Source organism: Desarmillaria tabescens (assembly GCF_030435595.1).
Source record: "Desarmillaria tabescens strain CCBAS 213 chromosome Unknown EV420scaffold_1, whole genome shotgun sequence".
In the NCBI taxonomy this organism is placed as follows: Eukaryota; Fungi; Basidiomycota; class Agaricomycetes; order Agaricales; family Physalacriaceae; genus Desarmillaria; species Desarmillaria tabescens.
Window position 1 is genome coordinate 1508670 of NW_026848300.1, and position 17312 is coordinate 1525981.

Below are 17312 nucleotides of genomic sequence, written 5' to 3' on the forward strand. Positions count from 1 at the left end.
ATGGGGTGTCTATGGGCAAGTATATAAATGACGGAGGGGGGGGGGGGGGGGGATGACTGGCAAAGAAGTACAGAGGTATCACGAGCAAGCGAGCATGAACGGGGGACATCAATATTGGGGTACAGACAAGTGCCGGAAAACAACGAAGATCGAAAAGATGGGCGTACAAAAAGAGAAAGGCGACCAAATCTCTAGCAGGTATCAACCCTGATGATCTGGTACACGCTTTCGACCGGGAGAAAATACAATTCCAGCATCTTCTTCGTCCTCTTCTTCGCCATTTACGTCGCAACCGTAAAAAGACGAATGGTTCCCGTGGTCTCCAAACGAGCTCGAGTCATCGTCCTCAAAATCAAATGAAGTGTTTCGCGGCGGTCTCGCGTCGATCACTCGCGATGTGGACTGGAACAAATTGGATGACCCGACTCCGCGATCATCACTATCCGGGGAGTCAGATGAACGGCCGAATATGAGGGAATTGAAAGATGAATCATATCGATTGACCGCCTCGCTCTGTTCGTCATTCCATTCAATATCGAAACTATCGTTCCGAAATTCAATTGGATGGTCTCCCCAGCTGGAAACACGCCGATCTGCAGTCAGGATGTCGCTAGCATCTGCAGATGGATGATGGTAGCGCAGAGCTTCTGCACTGGCGCGAGCAGTGCGCGTAGCGTGGGGTCGGGGAGGGCCGAAGAATTTCAGCGACCGAGTTTGGTTGCTGTCGCTATCGTCGGGGGAAAGGGACTTTGGTGTACTGTTTCGGCTAGACCTTTTGAGAAATGCTGGGAGTGTAAAAGTGAATCTAGATGCGCTTGTGGAGGTAATGGTTGTTGAATCATGGTCGCTTCGAGACCTGATAGAGGAATGTCGGCTGATGCTGGTGGACCCACGAGCTCGCAACCCAGACCGATCGGTAGACATCGATCGCGACTTCACTTTTTTGCGAGCAGCGTTGGAAGAAAAGAGGGTAGGTGAAGAAGACATGTCTGTTGCTTTTCCCTTCCCCTTGTCTCGTCCTGAGCCAAAATGCCTAGTAATGCTGCGATGTCGTACCATAGAAGCGCTGCCATTGCTGCCTTTGCCATGTCTATCGTTATGGCTAGGTGTAAGTGTGCTCGTCAAGTCTGGTGTAGCAGCACGAATACGCTTCGTGATTTTGGTCATCCCACGCTGAATTCGTGCCCGCCATCTGAAGTGAATCATAGAGATCGCCTTGCGCTCTTCCTCCGGAGAGACGATGATTTTTTGTGACGTCTCTTGGAGCCATGTGTCGGGGTTGGGAAGGTCATGAAGAAACCAGGGACTGCACTGCGTCAATGTATGGTTAATGGAGAAGGCATGATGAAAGGAAATGGGGCGTACTCGGACTTCGCTGAGAGTAATACGGAGCTTCACGTCCTTAGCAAGGAAATGGTCGAGAAGATGCATAACGATTCCACCCTCCGAGTGTTCGTCAGTGGGATAGCGTCCGCCAGTAGGGATGCGATCATAACCCATGTACTCTTCGGCCTCCCAGTCGTCATAATATATCCGCCGATACACTTTCCATTCACTGCCAGCGCCACCTTCCTTGGGGGCAAAGGGTACCTTGCCAAAGAGCAGGCAATAGAGTGTGACCCCAAGGGCCCAGACGTCAATGGCATTGGTAATAGGCTGAGGTGGAGGGGGAGGGTTCTGATCTATGCAGACGGAATCGTAAACAACCTCGGGCGCCATGAACATCGGCGTCCCAGCTCTGATAGCTAGGTTGGTATCTGTAAGAAGAATGGGGTCCTCGAGATCATCCTGGGCGGAAGGTCCGGCATGGGAAAGCCGTAGTGCATAGGAGAACTGCGAGGTACCAAAATCGGCAATCTTGACATGCTGACGGTGTGCGGTCCACAACAAATTAGCTGGCTTGATATCCCGATGGATGATACCCTGGGCGTGAACTAGAAACGGAAGAAGTTGGCTGACGACGAATTAGGTATGCGGTAGTACTCACGGTAGTCCAAGCCAAGTATAGCGTCCCGTATGATGCGACGAGTCTGCTCCACCGTAGAGACAGGGTTGCCTTCGTTGGTCCATTCAACTTCCCCACCTGCGCAGTATTCCATCACTGAAATTGGGGGTTAGATGAGAGAATACAACCATGGGGGCGCATAAACCTCGGTATGCGGGGCAACGGCAGTCTCGGGGGACGCCGTACACTACAAAGCAGCCTGCATACACAGAGGATGGGCGAAAGAGACGTACCCATGAATATCTTGCCAATGACCCGGTCGTCCAGCACCTCAAATAGTCTAACAACATGTGGATGGCGAAGTTTCTTCATAATAGCTATTTCTTTGAGAATTTTGCCTTCTGCTGAGTGAATAGCATCTCCAAGCGTGGGATCTGTATGTCGAGGAATGTGGGAACGCCGTAGCTGCTCGTATTTCCTGTTCCTTTTGGCTTGAGGAGAATCGCGACGCACGACCTTGATAGCCTGTCCGCAACGAGTTCAAATGGGTGTGAAAGGTAGAGAAAACGACCGTACCAGTATTCTGTTTGGGTTCAAGGAGCTGCGAGCCTGATATACGACTCCGTTCTTTCCCTGGCCAACCTTGGGACCTAGGTCGTATTCATTAACCGTGTATTTGTCGTACTCGACATGGTCGGTGGTGATGACTGCAGGAGGGTCGAATACGCGGGTATCGACAGAACCACCAGGAAGGGTGCTCTCAACCATGATTGTGGTGGGTCAGAGAGCAGCATGAAAGGGAGTAGATGGTGGTTCACGGTCAAGGAGAAGTGTAGAAGAAATAACATATTCATTAGAATGACCCCGGATACCGCTTCCAAAAATGGACAACAGGAAATCTATTTCGAATTTGAAATGGATGAATTGATGCATTGATTCAAATCTTCCTTTCCAGTTTATTCCACTACGAGTAATTCGTATCCCGTCACACTATTTCCAGGCAATTGCCCCCCTGCCGCTTCCCCCGTGCTACGCAGCAGTCCCCCTCGCACACGTACATTTATCTTCTTCCTTGACATCTTTCATCACCTGTAAACATACATATCCGATCAGTATACCACCTCGAATTATTTAATTTGCCAGCATCTCTGATTCCCGCGAGGAACGATGCCATAATGCCCTCCGATCTAAACATCGCAGGGACGCACTCGGAATCGCCGATAAAAAAGGGGGTCTTCATCTACTCACTGATTCGACATGCTTGCCGCATCCCTGTAGGTAAAATGTTAGTAACCGCCGGTTAACTTAGGAGGCCAATGCGAATGAAGGAAGAAGCACGTAAGGACAATGCGATCCTGGGATCTCCGATGGAAATAATGGGCCAGGCATCGATATCCTATCCAATCCAGTGCTTCTCGGAGCCACTCTATTCATACTCTGATGCGGCTCTGATGGGAAACAGAAGAAGAAGGTAGCAGATACTCACAGCCCATGTAGTCTTCCCACACTTTTCGCATTTGACCAGGAAGCATGAGTCGACGGGGACGCATTCCATGATCTGGTGTGCCATATTGATTCTAATGATAGGGTTACCCTACCATTGTTCGAAGCAGGTACCGCCTAACTTACGGTTGTAATGTTGTGCTGCTGAGAAAAATGTCTGTGATTGCACCGCCTGTTCAGTACTTTATACATTCAAATACAACCCACGTGATCGCTGACTAGGATGATGAGCAATACATTAATAAGCAGGCAAGTGATCTTATAATTCGGAATACAGGACCAGCTAACCCCTGCTAACTTCGAGACCGGAACCGTTCAAAAGATTCACCAAAGGGTTTATCGAAAAAAGCAATCTGCGTTCATGTCGGATGCAATCCTATTCATTCGGTCTTGACGGATTTCGCTCTCGCATCTAAGATAGCGTCTCGAAGCCTTTTAATACCCTCTTCTGCATCCTCTTCTCCGACTGCGCTGAAAGACGCGCGTACGTATGCCGTCTTCCTGCCATTAGGTAGGAAGACAGTTCCCGGGAGCGCGATAACACCTCTTTCGAATGCGTTCGTACGAATCACGCTTTCTGAATCGCCTTCTTCATGCTCCGACACGCCAAGGCGTAACTTGAACCTACAAACGCATGAGACCCTCGCATCCAATCTTCCTATAGCAAAACGTACCAGAAGAACAACCCCGCTTCGGGCGAATCCCATTCGACTAAATCCGAGAGATGCGTCTTCAAAGCTCGTTCAAATATGTCCCGTTTCTCCCGGTAGAATGAAGAAACAAGGTCGGTGTGGGCCTTGAAACCATCGTAACCCCAGGAATCAAGCAACGCAAAAGTTATGACCTGAGTCAGGGAAGATGGCTGGAGATTTGAAGTTGACGTCTAGAAAAAGAATGATTGACGGGTGCCACCGACAATCATCAAAAAAGCCAATAAGATTCTAGTAAATGAAAATTTCCGGGGATCTAGGCCGGTACAATAAAGACGTACATGTCGATCCATGGCGTCGAGGAGTGGCTCGGGGCCGGAAGCAAACCCAATGCGGATGCCAGCCGATAGGATCTTGGAAAGACTGTCAAAGCGGAGCACTCTACCAACTTCGGGTTCTTCGAGCTCCAGGGAAAAGTAGGACGGATATCTTGGGGCCTCGCCAAAATATAGGTAGTAGTAAGGATCATCTGCGCAGGTGTAAGCAGGCGGGTACGCATATGTGGTGCACCATGCATAGCAGTACTTGCCTTCTAGAATGATAAAGTTGTGCTCTCGAGCAAGCTGCAGAACTTCCTTGCGCCGTTCTAAAGTAGCGGTCATCCCGGTGGGATTACATCCGTACTGCGCCATCAGAAACTCCGTAAACCACTAAACGCTAAGATGCGATACGTGTACGTACAGGAACCGTGTACAGGACTCTTGGTTTCGGTTTGTTGGCTGGCCAGCCGTCCAGAATCGAGCGAAGTGAACTGGCGAGTATCCCATGCGAATCCGTTTCCACCTCTAACGCAACCATGCGAATCAATGATCTAGGAAGCGGATACATATTAAAACAATGTCGCGGGAGAACATACCAATCTGATCACAGTGAAGACTCTGGAACATGGGAATCACACCGCTACAGCAAGACGGAAGAAATTAATGAAAAGACTCGGTCAGGTCCATGCCTGAGACGGAGACGCACGCGTAAACTGGGGACTCGACTAGAATAGGATCTCCAGGATTGATCATTGCTGTGACAGCCTGTTAAAATAGGTGTAAGTATACTATACATCGCATCACAAAACAATCGAGTACCAGCGTAGGTACAGATGTCAACACTTACTTTGTAGATCAAGTCTTGCGATCCAGAACCTACACTGAGTCGCCACCCTTCACCTTGTCGCCGGCCATGATTGTGTTCTTGCAAGCCGATGAGCCAGTCTCGCAGCTGCGGTATCCCAGCAGTTTCGCCGTATTGCAGACCCTTGGCAAGCTCAGCCTGGCTCAGATTCACCGGGACATCCCGACTGGGGTCAATAGGCGATCGAGCTGTGAAACTTAGCGACGTGAATGGGAAGGTGGCCGCGTTGGGTTTGCCGGCCAGAAGCGATATGATGCCTGGAGTCGCTTCCAAGGGCAGCAGGCTCCGAACTGGACAAAATTGTATCGGTACCTGGTTGGCCTAGGAATCATCGAAGACCGATTGACTGACTGGGGCTTGGATTCCGATTCTTTGCCGCAAGGGAAAGAAAAGGAACGTAAAAGTCTGCAGGGAGAGCCTTTACTTGGAAATTATCACGATGGCTAGTGCTGTCAACAGGGCCTGTACGCGTTCCGTTAACCGGCGGATCAGTCTACCATAAGACACATCTGATGAACGGCTACCACCACAGCAAGAAGGATTCATTCTTACCACGTTCACGCTGCTCATCACGGCGGATTCGATGGTCGTAGCACCGAAAAACGACAACTACCCAAAATAGTCACCCATTTCGTAATGTTGCATATAAAATTTCTCAGGCGATGTAGGGACGTCCAAATTCAATTATCCTCCCCGAACATCAGTAAAAAAGGCTATGTGAGCCCTGTTGAACGGATTCCCCATCCATGAATATGATTGGTTCGATGTCTAAGGAGTGAATGCTTCGGATTTTTTTGCTAAAAGCAGGCTGCAGCCACACGTAAGTATCGTTACGGTCCAAATACGGTTTACCCCACTCTGTCGATTTTTTTTTCCCAGTATAATTTGGACTAGGTTTTATGCATCGTGCTCTCACACTCAAAGGAGACAAAAAGATGAATCTCTAGCTGGATGCTCACACGAGTTCATTTAATGCTGATGATTGGATTATCTGGCTGGGGGTCAGCACATGATGATCTTCACCGACTCGACTGGCATCAACTTTCCTGCGCCCTCCTCGATGTGGTTGGTGAAGCATGTTTGACGGCCAGAATCATCTAGAAAACCTCTTTAATTCGATTTTCTGGCCTTCATTAGGTTGCTCAGTCCCCATTATAGGGAACCTTGACCGGCAGGCCCCAAGCTCCGTACCTCTTCTGTGCGACCTAGCATCATTATGGTAGCGCTCCACAGGGCAGCCCAGACTGCTCCTCCAGGTCGCAGCGGCCGGTACTTGGGAATACACGACATATTTGATTGGCCATCTCTCTGTCCTCGTTGGATCGAGTCAAGACTCGACTTGGCATGAAATAGCTGCTCCTGTCCCGCATGCTTCATTTGTTATGTTCCCCGGACCTTCATGGCTGTGGTGCCCCACATGATGTCAGGCTAGCCCATCCTCGACCGCCCTACCCCAGACCCAGCGCGCTGCCTCCCGAGCACGACAAAGGATAAAATACACCTCAGTTTCGTATAACCTGCATCCCGTTAGGACCACGGTGGCTCATCAGAATGACTCAGCTGATGCCTAGCGGGTTCCGACTTCTTGTTGAGATCTTGAGGCCCAGATTATTGTGACTGACAGATCTCTTCGACAAGGACCCCGGCATCTCGCCACTTTCTCTTCATGTCTAAACTTGGAATCACGGCCAGGTAAATACCCTGTTCTCCGAAGGCTTCTTCGGATGGGTTGTCCTGGTTCTTAATGAAATTTTTATTCGATCCATGTATGTGAAGAAGCAACAGCACCTGCAATGTGCCTCATGTTCGTAAAGTCAAAACTCTGTTCCTAGGTCATTCTGATGCACTGATGATTTGGAAAGCAGGCATTTTTGGTTAGGGTTGTGTCATCGCATCAACACCTCCAAGGGCTATCGTACCCCCGGGCAGAATTTACGAGTATTTGAAGGTTTTCTTCGTCCTAGATGGCATCAACATCCTCGCCGCAACATTCCGACGACGCTACAGCGCGAGAAAACAGGGGACAGAATGTTGAAATGGTCCGTTCTCTCCTTCCATTCGGCAATACCAATAGTTGACAGATGGAATATCATATCATGTATGTGTGTAGGCGAAAATACATATTCATGTACATACTATGGTGTGGATAAAAGCTACCGCTTCTCTTTAACGAAGATATGAAGCGTGATGTAACTTGCTACAGTGAAGAAAGCGAAGAAGATACCGAGAAGTGCGATGTTAGGCCACCAGAACGCCTGAGCTTTCAGGCCAAAGACGGATAGAATCATTGAAGCAGGAACATCCAACTCCACTCCGTACTGGATAAAATTGATCATCATCACATTCTTTACCACAGGTAGAGAACCTACCTTGACTTCCTTCAATGATAGGTAACGCAACTCGTTGACAGCGAGCGCTTCGAAGGCAGCGTGGAAGAATGAGATGTAGTATAAGAATTCCAAAGCGGGGATGATGTGCTCCCTACTGATCAAGAGACCCGCGAACAGTAAGCTATAGAATTAAATCCTGTGAACATCTCGGGATACCCATACTTGGGAGCGACGTACTTGAATAACATCACTAGCGTGCCGACTAGGCTAGCAACACTGGTATTCGAATAGGCAATCGAGAGCAAAAGCACAACGCTGGCCGTGGTAAGATTAAACAACACCAAAGTAAGCATGAACTTCCAAAAGCCGGCAACAGTCGGGACCAGTCCGGCAAGTCCGTAGACAATCCCACCGAACATAAGGGGAGGGACCACACGTAAGGGCAGAATGTCGAACAACACCTGTTCAGCAAATGTTATGTGACGGTTCCGACGTTTGATGAACACTAACGTGCCTTAGAAGAGAAATAGGTAAATGTCGAGTAATATCCATTTGACCTGGAGATGTAAATGAGGCGGTTGTCCGGTTACTTAGCTTAGCGTAGACCAACCTTTCCCGCATAAACAAAATCCGCTCGTTAGCGAATAACCCCAAACTTGACAGACAGGAGAACCCAAAAAGGGACAATGTGAAAAAGAACAGCCCTATTGCCACAAATCAGTACTTGATGACTGCCCAGAAAAATGCAGGGTGCCGACCCAGTCTATTTTGGAATCCTGCAATATCATTCCTAAGGGGAAATGAGTAAAGATGAGACCATAAAGATTCATCGAGACTTACGTGACATTATGGAAGAACAAGCCACAGATCACTGGGATTGCATTCAGTCAGAGATTTGGGGAGCGGCGCAGTATGGCGTAGCTGCACTCACGAGCTAAAGCAATCGAAGCCAAGTAATGGGAAGCCAGAAGAGCGGGATCCCGGTACAAGTTTTTAAATGCACGGCCGCTCAAGATCCTAAACTGAGTACCCCAACTCGCACGTTTCCGACCTCTGAGTAGGGAAGTCTCGAACACGACATCAGGAAGCTCGTCCCCACTGCCATTCGAGCTGTTTCCATTCTCTGCGCCCTGATGGACCTGATCAATCTCTGCCTTGATATCGGCGGCAATGCTGCTCTGAGCATACGCGTCCACGAGGGCAAGAAGTTTGGGAGCTAGCGGTTCATTGCCCGGTCTAGGTGTTCCAGAGACGGCTTCAAAGAGCTGAGAGGTCTTGCGCTTGATGTAGGCACCTGTAGAGGAACTGATAGAGTTTGGGCGAGTCTGTAGCTCAGTCTCATCCCCTGGCGGAGAATTGGTAGAGGAAGAGGGGTGAGAACGGACAGATAACGGCACGGTTTGACGCCTTAGACCGCGTTCCTCATCTCCCAAGTTGCTCGTATCTTCTGTCGGCGAGCTGGGTTCTATTGACGGCGAGTCACTTCTTGGAGTGCTAGTCATGCTTGCATGCATTGTCAAGTCGACTAATGGACTAAAAATTAAGATCACACTGGGCGGCGCGAACGGAAACACAAACTGAGGAAGTCGGCTATGTTGAAACCAGGTGGACAAGGACGTCCAATGCCGGCGAAATAATCTTGGCATTTGGAGAACTCGCCCGAGTAAACCAGTTTTCCCATAGCAAGAACGACCAGCTGATCGAAAAGAGCCACGATATTGCTGCGAGGTTGATGGATCGTAAATACGACAGTGCGGTTATAGTCCTTGGCAAGTGAGACCAGGCTGTCTATAACATTGAAGGCATTGAAGGCGTCCAAACCTGTAGAGAATCGCGCGTCACTGATTGCGAACAGAAGACAATAACAAGTACTTACCACTAGTCGGTTCGTCCAAAAATAGAATCGAAGGGCTCGTAACCAATTCACAAGCAATTGAAACCCGCCTTTTCTCGCCTCCAGAGATAGATCGCCGACCTTCCAAGTAGTTCAATCAACGAGAAACTATAAAAATTCTAATACACTCACCGCTATCACCGATTCTCATGTCTTTTATCTTGAGAATCCCAAGCTCGTTCAAGGTCTCTAGTGTTCTAAACTTCTTGGCCTCGAAACTCATATCTCTGGGTAATCGCAACAAGGCGCTGTATAGCACCGTCTCATACACTGTCAGTGTGCTCATGAGCGTATCTTCTTGGTCCACAAAACCGGTTACACTCTTGAATTCGGCATCAGCCACCTTCCTGCCATTCACAAGTGTGACACCCCCCACTGATCCCCGTTTGTTCTTACGGGCAAGGATATCAAGCAAAGTTGATTTTCCTGCACCAGAAGCGCCCATGATAGCCATGACTTGACCAGGTCTTACGGAACCCGTGATATCATCAAGGATGATACGGGATCCAATACTGTACTGGAGCGACGAAAAGTGCAAGGAAGCGGGAACATGCTCGGCCATCAACTTAGATGCTTCATTGTCTGGAAGACGTATTTGACCAAATTCCCCGGTTCCGGCTCGGCCTGCGTACCACAGAATTGCAGAGGTTAGCACGACGATCATACCGGCACCCGCAGCACTGAGAGCTACCCAGCGCGTATTGTCAGGTTTCGGGGGACGCTATGAACAATTGAATACGAGGAAGTTGAATAGTAGTTGTCGTCACGTACTACATAGCCAGGCACCTGGGAATAGTGAAGGCATTCACCTCCTTCACACTGAAGTGTGATATAAGGGTCACCGAACACACTCAGAATTAGATCATTCATGGCTGGTTCTTCAAATTTACAGCCCTCGCGTGTCTTGCAGCTGAACGATGCTGGTCCCTTGATGGACTCGGTCAAAAAGTCGCTGATATCTGGTTGTGGAGATTAAATGTAATATAAATATTGATGACACATACACCTACCAATACTTCCGTCCTCTCCGCAAATGAAACGACCGGGAACACAGCTACATTTGATGTTTTCGCACGCGTAGACAGTCGCGTTGACATCGTAGCCAGGTTGACTCTCAGAGGAACAATGGTCCAAAGAACAGTAGAATGATTCCACTTGGGCCGTCCAAAACTGGAAAGAACAAGTTGCCGACGGCTTATCACAGCTGAAAGTCACTTGAGGAGGCCGCCCAGGCAACTGGTCAATGATCTTTCGGTCTGAAGACATGGTCAGGAAGTAAAGGACCGAGGCGCAAGTAACACATACTAGTTACATCGCACATCTGATGGTTGTTGAATACAGTCTCTCCGCCTGTATAGCACGTCATGTTGGTCGCTTCTTCATCGAACGCACTTGATGGTTCCCCTGCGAGAGGAAACCCGACACAAGCTTGGTCAGTCTTACAAACTGTGGTGATCGTCAGAGTGAAAAGGAATACATGGTAACCTCAACATACCATTGCAATTGATTCCTCCCCAACCATCTTTGCACTCGCATGACTTGCCGTCCTCGCGTAGTCTGCGATACTCGCCGTCGGCCAACGAGTCGCATTCTAGCTAATGTTCTTCACATGGACAATGGCAATATGGCACCGAGTACGTACGAGGAATCAGGCAGTCAATGCCTCCCCATCCTGCTGGACATTTACACTGCCCGTCATATGGGTCACAGTTGCCATATTGACCGCAGTTAAATGCAGGTAGTAGACAGTTGAAGCAGGGAGGACACTTGTCTAACGAGCACAGGTTGGCAAGATGATACCAAAGAACACTCGATAGCCCTACCTGGCGGACGGACGACTGCAAGGGCCTAGGTGAATGTAAGTTCCGGTCCTCTCACGAAGTACGTGCTGACATACAGAGAGAGAATTGCTAGAGACTGGAGCCCATGATACGTTTCCACCAGATACCGACAACGCGAGAAGGGAGAGCAACGCGACTGGCAGCATCGAACTCAGTGATGGAAGCACCTGTAATGGCTGACATCAGACCGACAACTGCCGCGTAGGCACTTGGAATCTGTGATAGGAAATAATGTCTCACGGATACTGCGCCGGACCGATATCCGCTGCGTACAGACCGCGCACCTCCTTGGAACATACTCACTTCATCAGCGCCTTTTGAACGCAATTTGGGAATTGCCATGCGTAAACTGGCCGTATATGCTGTGTATAACATGCATCAAGCATGCGAACTTTTTCTTCCTTTTATTGAGCACGGCGTCTGATGCTACCTTGATTCCCACCCGACGATGGCAACTATTCACTGGTCCCTGCCCCGCTCGGAGCCGCCCCCTCACACATCTGTAACAGCAACGAGCATAGTTGCCTGTATCACCGCCATATTGTTCCTACTTTATATGTTGTCCTTGATTTGGAGTTTTCATAACTCCCAGAAATCACCCATCCCCACCAACAAGCCTTCCGGTCAAAAAATACAGTCCTTTGCCCCGTGTTAGCCGATGTTCTCAATCTGCACTTACTTGACCTGACAATTTCTTTAGTTGTCTATGCCTTCATGGTCATCACGGCTCTAGCTGAGGTATTTGCCAGTTTTATTTCTCATGTACCGGGTTCTGCAACTTTACTATTAGGCCGCTACGTCTTCTTGGTTATTGGTACAGTACCGCATACACGGAAACTACCCAAATATGCTCACACGTACCGGAGCTATCATTCTATTGTAACTCTTTTCACCATATTCGATGGTCTCTAGTGCTGATGCAGTCAGATCTTCCGCGTGCTGGACATGCTTAACCGCAGGGCTGTTGACCCATATCTTCTTGCATCCCGCACACCGGTCCCATCCCGTCTCCTCCGTAGGATCCCAAGGACTCTGGCTGTTAATAACGTGGATGCTTTGGATTGCCGGCGCTGTCGTAGTCAATGGAGCTCTTCCTTCCTTGATAACTAAAGGCAATTGTCTTTCGATCGTCTACTGTGGACAGTTACGGACGCTTTTTGGTAGGTCCTCATCCTTCAAACGTGGTACCGTTCTCACACTACATTGTTCTTAGCTCTTGCCGTGCTCGAAATGTGAGTGACATCGTTGATGCTATTTCATTTACCATGTTCATGTCATCGATATGAAGTGTCACCTTTTCCGGTTCTCTCGCCGTTTTAACATTCCTGATATGGTCCTCTGCGCGCAACGGCCATCGTATTCACACACCTCAATGAACTACTCTGATTTCTATATATATTTTTGATTTGTTTCTTCTTCACGAGCATCTTTCATATGCAAATTCCATTAAAATAGTAATATACGACATGATATGGACGTTGGCCAAAATGTGCATAGATCACTCGATTACTCTAGCCGTCATAAACAACCATGTAAGAAGGCTTGATCGCTTCACCTTTGTAGACGACCAATTCATCGTGGTTGAGACTACCTCCTCGCTCCCCAAGAACCTGAAATATGGATCTCAGTCCTTATCGTCCACAAGAATTGAGATAAGCATACAGAGTCGAAGCCCGCAGGCGCCTGCGTAAGGGTGGGATCGTCTTGTCGCAGCTTGCGTCCCTTTCCCACCACGATATTGTTGAGCAACACGGCACGGTAATCAGAGGGTCCATTGTTATGGATGTAATCGTTCGCCCTGCAGAGAGCAGCCAACTTGTCAGTGTTACAGTGAACAGAATGTGATCTACGCGTACTTTGATGATGTGGCCGAGGTATAAATTCCCTTTCCGAATCTACGTCAGATGTAAAAGAAATTTAACGTCACTACCTTCAGTTTGAATGTTCACCCACCTCCCCCAGCCCGTATTCTTCCCCCATTGATTGATGTTGAAAGATTCGCGGATGATACTACACAAACTACACGACGGCGCGTTGCATAAGGCGGTGCCTTGTTTCGAGTTGGGGTCTCCGAGACTGCAGTCCTTCCTAGTACCATGCCAGCGGCGTTTCTCATTGCCGGCTGTCAGATTGGGATCGCTCTTGAAATTTCCCGCCTTTTCGACGTCATCACTGTGACAGGATAGAAATTCGTAAGTGTATCAAACCAAAAAAAATACGTAGAATGAATATCCCCACCGATATTGCTGGTACTTCTGAGATATATCTGCTTTCAAAATGATCTTGTATATCTTTCTGACCGGAGGACAGCGAGTATTATGTCGCCAACCCAATTGGAATTGATGCTGGACTATATACGCGATAGGTGGTAAGTCGCAGAACATGTAGGTTTTTGCTCACCATTCTTGAACATCAAATGGTCATGAGGGACGTCTATAATAGTAGGCGCATTCCACCCTACCGCATCTTCGCATGCTTGGCCACAGAACGGCGAGTCGCTCAGCTTCGGGGCCTTGTGACATCGAAGACAGTCAGTCTTGGGCCTGGAGGTATATTTAGACCGCATGATTTTCAATCGAAATTTAACATACTTCGAATGCGTCTGATTAGTAGCATTAGTCGACGATGGCGCCGTTGAATTCGACACGTTGCCCAAGCTCGCTGTTGCCATTGCGGAATCGGCGCAACTTCTTCCACAATACTGGTGCTTCCTGGCTCCGTCGACGAATTTTCGGCGCTTGTGACAATACTGATAGTGAAGTGATTAGACATGGCAAAAAAAATTCAGATAAGAATGTGGCATTTACCTCGCATAAGTCGCGAACGCCGCAGGTCTTGGAACAATAATCATAGTGAGCGCGCTTGGGTTTCTTATGACACCCCTATAGATGGTCAACACTTGCCAAAATGTAATGCGGAATCTACGCACCTCACACAGACTTGATGTCAGAGTCGTATGCTGTCCCATGGCCATGCCAAAAAGACCATAAGATGGGTTGTAAGGGAGCGCTGCTGCTAGTTGAGACATTGCGAAGCTAGTGAGATTCTCTGAGGAAGATCACCACATATATGCCACCGATATCATTTTGCCTGTTGGTAGAGTCGTGGGATACATCCGTCGTTTAGAGAAACGCGGTTGAAGCGCGAGTTTCATGAAACGAACACGCGGTCCCGTTGCGCTTTGAGAGCCCTAGTTAGATCCGTTCTGACAGTATATAGCGATAGTCAAGTTCCACTTGCATCTTGTCATAAATCTCCCTTCGGCAATGCATCCTTCGCGAAATCGAAACACTCGCTATCTCGGACCTTCGTTTTCTCTTGCTATGACTCCCCAAACGCCAACTAGACCGCTCTGCAAGGTTCTCATTGACAAGATCTGTTATTACTCGAGAAAGTCACTTACATGCTTTCAGAGGTGCCAGCAACGACCCGTCTTCGTGGAGAATGGCCATATGCATGAATACTGCGGTCGTACGTGTGCTGAAGCACAAGAGGGACGCAAATTGAACGCGTGTCTATTGGTCGGATGTCAACAAACCGGCAGAGCTGCACACGCTGACTTTTGTTCCACTGAACATGCCATGTAAGTGAGCTAGAGCTGATGTAGCTCGGTATTAAATCGGTATCACAGGGAAGGTGTTCGGAAGCGACAAATAGCGTCTTGCAAAGTCTGTCGCGCCTACCCCAAGGTGACTGCTGACGGGTTCTGTAATGCTTGCAAGCAACAGCTGTCATCCCCCACGATCACCTTGGAATCTGCATCGTCTCGCTTTAAAGAATTGAGTCGCATTTCTGGAGAAGCCAGAGAAGGTTAGTATATTACCATAGCGTTATACAGATGGTGCTGACTTTCCCTGCCGTTTAGTCAGTAAACACTTCATCAGATATTGGGATCCATCGGGTGCCAAGTCACCTACTCTGCGCAAGATTTACAAGGTCAGATCCACGGCTGAGGAAAACGAGTCGTATAAGGATTTCAAGTGAGACGGCATTTCCTAAAGAACCCGAACGGAAATTAACAGTCAGCCCAGGAAACGTGTCAACAAGCCCAAAGAAGTGCGCACATTTCATAGCGCACAATGCATCTGTGATCTGGGAGAGAAGTCGCCCGAGGTTTGTCAATACAAATCATGCGGTATCTGTAGTATCATCAAGTCGTCTTTCAATGCCTTCGAATTTGGCGAACCTGTCAATAACGGGAGGTGAGCTTTGGAATAACATACCAACGAAACTGCTAAAAATCTCGCATCAGATTCGGAGAGGGAATATATTCCCACAAGTTTGCGGTATACGCTGATCGTTTTGCCACTTCCTGCACTTCATCCCAGTATCGGGTAACAATCTTGAGTGACGCGATCGTAGATTCTAGTACCGAGGTAAGAGGATGAAACGTATACTGGTGACACACTAACGGTGAGCAGATTCCCGAGGACGAGTCATTATTCGTTCCTACCCCCGACGCTATCATCCCACGATATGTCCTCATGTACGACAAGTAACACCACGGCATAGTATTCGGAACTTGTATCTAGATAGACAGAGGCCATATCCATAATTCATCATTCATAATTTAAGCAATTGGTAAATATTGAGTGGCAGCGAGTTGATGGACCCACCCATCGGCACAACGCAAGCTCCCTTCACCGTCATGCGTCAAACAACGGGGTCCTAAAAATCTTCGATATAAAATTCGCTACCCTTGTTTTCTTGAGAGATCCAGAATAAGCATAGACAACCAGATACGCAGGTCTGATTGCTTCATTTGCGTACACTACGGTCTCCTCGTGATTTAGGTCCTCGCCGGGTACTCCAATCAACTAGAAATGATCAGGGGCAGATATGGAAAAAGAAGCTGACCAACGCACGGAATCATAGCTTGCTGGAGACAGAGATCGATGTCGATTATGATGTACACGGCGTGGCTTGCCGACGACTACCCGGTTGACTAACACCAAGCGAAACGGGGAACCCTCGGAAGCATCGCGGAAATAGCTATCGGCCTCTGTACACGTTTGTGACCATACAAACAGAACACGGGCATGGACATACTGGAGGAACATGATGTTGTGTATATGCCTTTACCAAACCTCTGAAACGAATGGCTAGTCCCTAGAGAAGTGTGTTAAAAGGGGATTACGCTGTAACGACGAAAAGACGAACCTGACTTGTCAATGTGGAAAGATTCGCGTATGATGCAACACAGGTAGCATTCAGGAATTGAGCACAATTTGACATTGCTCTTAGTTTCTCCGAGACGACAGCTGCGAGATGTGCCATGGAAGAGAAGCTCTTCAACGTTGGCGAGGCCACGTTTTTTCTCTACTTTGAGCCTGTAAAATGGTCAGAATGACATTGAAGGTAGACGAGTGACCCGGCCTACTTGTACGAGGAGTACTTTTCGAGACTCTGCTCGGATGAAAGTATACGAAAAATGGCACAGACCTCGGGTTTTGGCTTGTTGGGATGCTTCCAAGATCTCATGAATTGTTGTTGTACTGAGCAACTTGTCAGATACAGCAACAAAATATTAGCAGTTATGCCTCACTTGGAAGGAAGTCCAGATCTGCCGGCGTTAGCGGCAAAATCGGGCTTGAGTCCTTTCGTTTTGAGTACATCGAGCTATCAAGGCAATGCCAAGAATCCTTCGCGGATGACGAGCTCACGGGTAGAATGGAAGAATATGAGGTAGTACGATGCATGAGTAACGCTTGGGCCATCCTCGACAGCCAGTGAAGCCGCTATTTTACCCTCTGTGATACGGCCTGGGTGCATGCTCACCGAACGCCTCGGAAAAGCGTTGTCGCCATATCCGTCAACCGTTCAGCTGCAGCGAGATCTACCTGCGATCAAATATTCGCTACATGAGCCAGTCGTAAGGAATATACATGAAACACAAGAACTTGTTCATTGAGGAACAGAAGAAAGAATAAAACCAGGCAAAGTCTCCCACGCCTTCTGTTTCCT

The 17312-nt window shown here is 48.4% G+C and overlaps 7 protein-coding genes across 7 annotated transcripts; 2 read left to right on the forward strand and 5 right to left on the reverse strand.

The window, feature by feature from the left end:
- Positions 1 to 201: 201 nt before the first annotated feature.
- On the reverse strand, positions 202 to 2713 carry EV420DRAFT_1633955 (other/CAMKK/ELM protein kinase; the record flags this gene model as incomplete). Its single annotated transcript, XM_060476257.1, has 4 exons — positions 202 to 1934; positions 1988 to 2101; positions 2239 to 2470; positions 2522 to 2713. The coding sequence occupies 4 exons, from the start codon at positions 2711 to 2713 to the stop codon at positions 202 to 204; spliced, it is 2271 nt and encodes a 756-aa protein (XP_060339325.1).
- A 1115-nt stretch (positions 2714 to 3828) lies between these two features.
- On the reverse strand, positions 3829 to 5853 carry EV420DRAFT_1633956 (pyridoxal phosphate-dependent transferase; the record flags this gene model as incomplete). Its single annotated transcript, XM_060476258.1, has 9 exons — positions 3829 to 4072; positions 4123 to 4331; positions 4440 to 4781; positions 4840 to 4943; positions 5015 to 5058; positions 5125 to 5183; positions 5266 to 5573; positions 5635 to 5776; positions 5836 to 5853. The coding sequence occupies 9 exons, from the start codon at positions 5851 to 5853 to the stop codon at positions 3829 to 3831; spliced, it is 1470 nt and encodes a 489-aa protein (XP_060339326.1).
- A 1510-nt stretch (positions 5854 to 7363) lies between these two features.
- On the reverse strand, positions 7364 to 11522 carry EV420DRAFT_1495091 (uncharacterized protein). Its single transcript, XM_060470832.1, has 18 exons — positions 11405 to 11522; positions 11331 to 11355; positions 11150 to 11278; positions 11003 to 11098; positions 10813 to 10953; positions 10518 to 10763; positions 10279 to 10466; positions 9640 to 10228; positions 9490 to 9588; positions 9192 to 9434; positions 8545 to 9138; positions 8454 to 8484; positions 8372 to 8403; positions 8224 to 8317; positions 8128 to 8170; positions 7851 to 8074; positions 7653 to 7794; positions 7364 to 7601 (listed from the first exon to the last, which is right to left on the reverse strand). The coding sequence occupies exons 1-18, from the start codon at positions 11492 to 11494 to the stop codon at positions 7437 to 7439; spliced, it is 3171 nt and encodes a 1056-aa protein (XP_060339327.1). The 5' UTR covers positions 11495 to 11522; the 3' UTR covers positions 7364 to 7436.
- A 118-nt stretch (positions 11523 to 11640) lies between these two features.
- On the forward strand, positions 11641 to 12785 carry EV420DRAFT_1495095 (uncharacterized protein). Its single transcript, XM_060470833.1, has 6 exons — positions 11641 to 11998; positions 12049 to 12086; positions 12139 to 12227; positions 12276 to 12508; positions 12562 to 12580; positions 12637 to 12785. Exons 1-6 carry the CDS (start codon positions 11797 to 11799, stop codon positions 12722 to 12724), a joined length of 669 nt encoding a protein of 222 aa, XP_060339328.1. The 5' UTR covers positions 11641 to 11796; the 3' UTR covers positions 12725 to 12785.
- EV420DRAFT_40782 (uncharacterized protein) lies at positions 12711 to 14537 on the reverse strand. Its single transcript, XM_060481997.1, has 9 exons — positions 14278 to 14537; positions 14156 to 14230; positions 13940 to 14097; positions 13749 to 13891; positions 13587 to 13698; positions 13302 to 13520; positions 13205 to 13243; positions 13011 to 13146; positions 12711 to 12958 (listed from the first exon to the last, which is right to left on the reverse strand). The coding sequence occupies exons 1-9, from the start codon at positions 14374 to 14376 to the stop codon at positions 12860 to 12862; spliced, it is 1080 nt and encodes a 359-aa protein (XP_060339329.1). The 5' UTR covers positions 14377 to 14537; the 3' UTR covers positions 12711 to 12859.
- A 134-nt stretch (positions 14538 to 14671) lies between these two features.
- Positions 14672 to 15847, forward strand: EV420DRAFT_1633960 (uncharacterized protein; the record flags this gene model as incomplete). The annotated part of the gene is made up of 7 exons (XM_060476259.1): positions 14672 to 14707; positions 14762 to 14931; positions 14980 to 15158; positions 15214 to 15328; positions 15380 to 15550; positions 15601 to 15724; positions 15770 to 15847. 7 exons carry the CDS (start codon positions 14672 to 14674, stop codon positions 15845 to 15847), a joined length of 873 nt encoding a protein of 290 aa, XP_060339330.1.
- A 67-nt stretch (positions 15848 to 15914) lies between these two features.
- On the reverse strand, positions 15915 to 17282 carry EV420DRAFT_1495103 (uncharacterized protein). The gene is made up of 6 exons (XM_060470834.1): positions 16894 to 17282; positions 16729 to 16843; positions 16509 to 16678; positions 16398 to 16457; positions 16214 to 16350; positions 15915 to 16165 (listed from the first exon to the last, which is right to left on the reverse strand). Exons 1-6 carry the CDS (start codon positions 17063 to 17065, stop codon positions 15995 to 15997), a joined length of 825 nt encoding a protein of 274 aa, XP_060339331.1. The 5' UTR covers positions 17066 to 17282; the 3' UTR covers positions 15915 to 15994.
- Between the last annotated feature and the right edge of the window lie 30 nt (positions 17283 to 17312).

Coding starts and splice junctions, on each gene's coding strand:
- EV420DRAFT_1495091 (XM_060470832.1), bottom strand. CDS start 11,494: ATGCTGCCAGTCGCGTTGCTCTCCCTTCTCGCGTTGTCGGTATCTGGT. Junction 11,279..11,330: donor TGCAGTCGTCCGTCCGCCAG/GTAGGGCTATCG, acceptor TGTGCTCGTTAG/ACAAGTGTCCTCCCTGCTTC. Junction 9,139..9,191: donor CAACATAGCCGACTTCCTCA/GTTTGTGTTTCC, acceptor TTAGTCCATTAG/TCGACTTGACAATGCATGCA.
- EV420DRAFT_1495095 (XM_060470833.1), top strand. CDS start 11,797: ATGGCAACTATTCACTGGTCCCTGCCCCGCTCGGAGCCGCCCCCTCAC. Junction 11,999..12,048: donor AATACAGTCCTTTGCCCCGT/GTTAGCCGATGT, acceptor CAATTTCTTTAG/TTGTCTATGCCTTCATGGTC. Junction 12,087..12,138: donor TCATCACGGCTCTAGCTGAG/GTATTTGCCAGT, acceptor CTTTACTATTAG/GCCGCTACGTCTTCTTGGTT.
- EV420DRAFT_40782 (XM_060481997.1), bottom strand. CDS start 14,376: ATGTCTCAACTAGCAGCAGCGCTCCCTTACAACCCATCTTATGGTCTT. Junction 13,699..13,748: donor CCATTTGATGTTCAAGAATG/GTGAGCAAAAAC, acceptor TCGCGTATATAG/TCCAGCATCAATTCCAATTG. Junction 13,521..13,586: donor CAGAAGTACCAGCAATATCG/GTGGGGATATTC, acceptor ATCCTGTCACAG/TGATGACGTCGAAAAGGCGG.
- EV420DRAFT_1495103 (XM_060470834.1), bottom strand. CDS start 17,065: ATGGCCCAAGCGTTACTCATGCATCGTACTACCTCATATTCTTCCATT. Junction 16,458..16,508: donor TTTCCACATTGACAAGTCAG/GTTCGTCTTTTC, acceptor ACACTTCTCTAG/GGACTAGCCATTCGTTTCAG. Junction 16,351..16,397: donor CACAACATCATGTTCCTCCA/GTATGTCCATGC, acceptor AAACGTGTACAG/AGGCCGATAGCTATTTCCGC.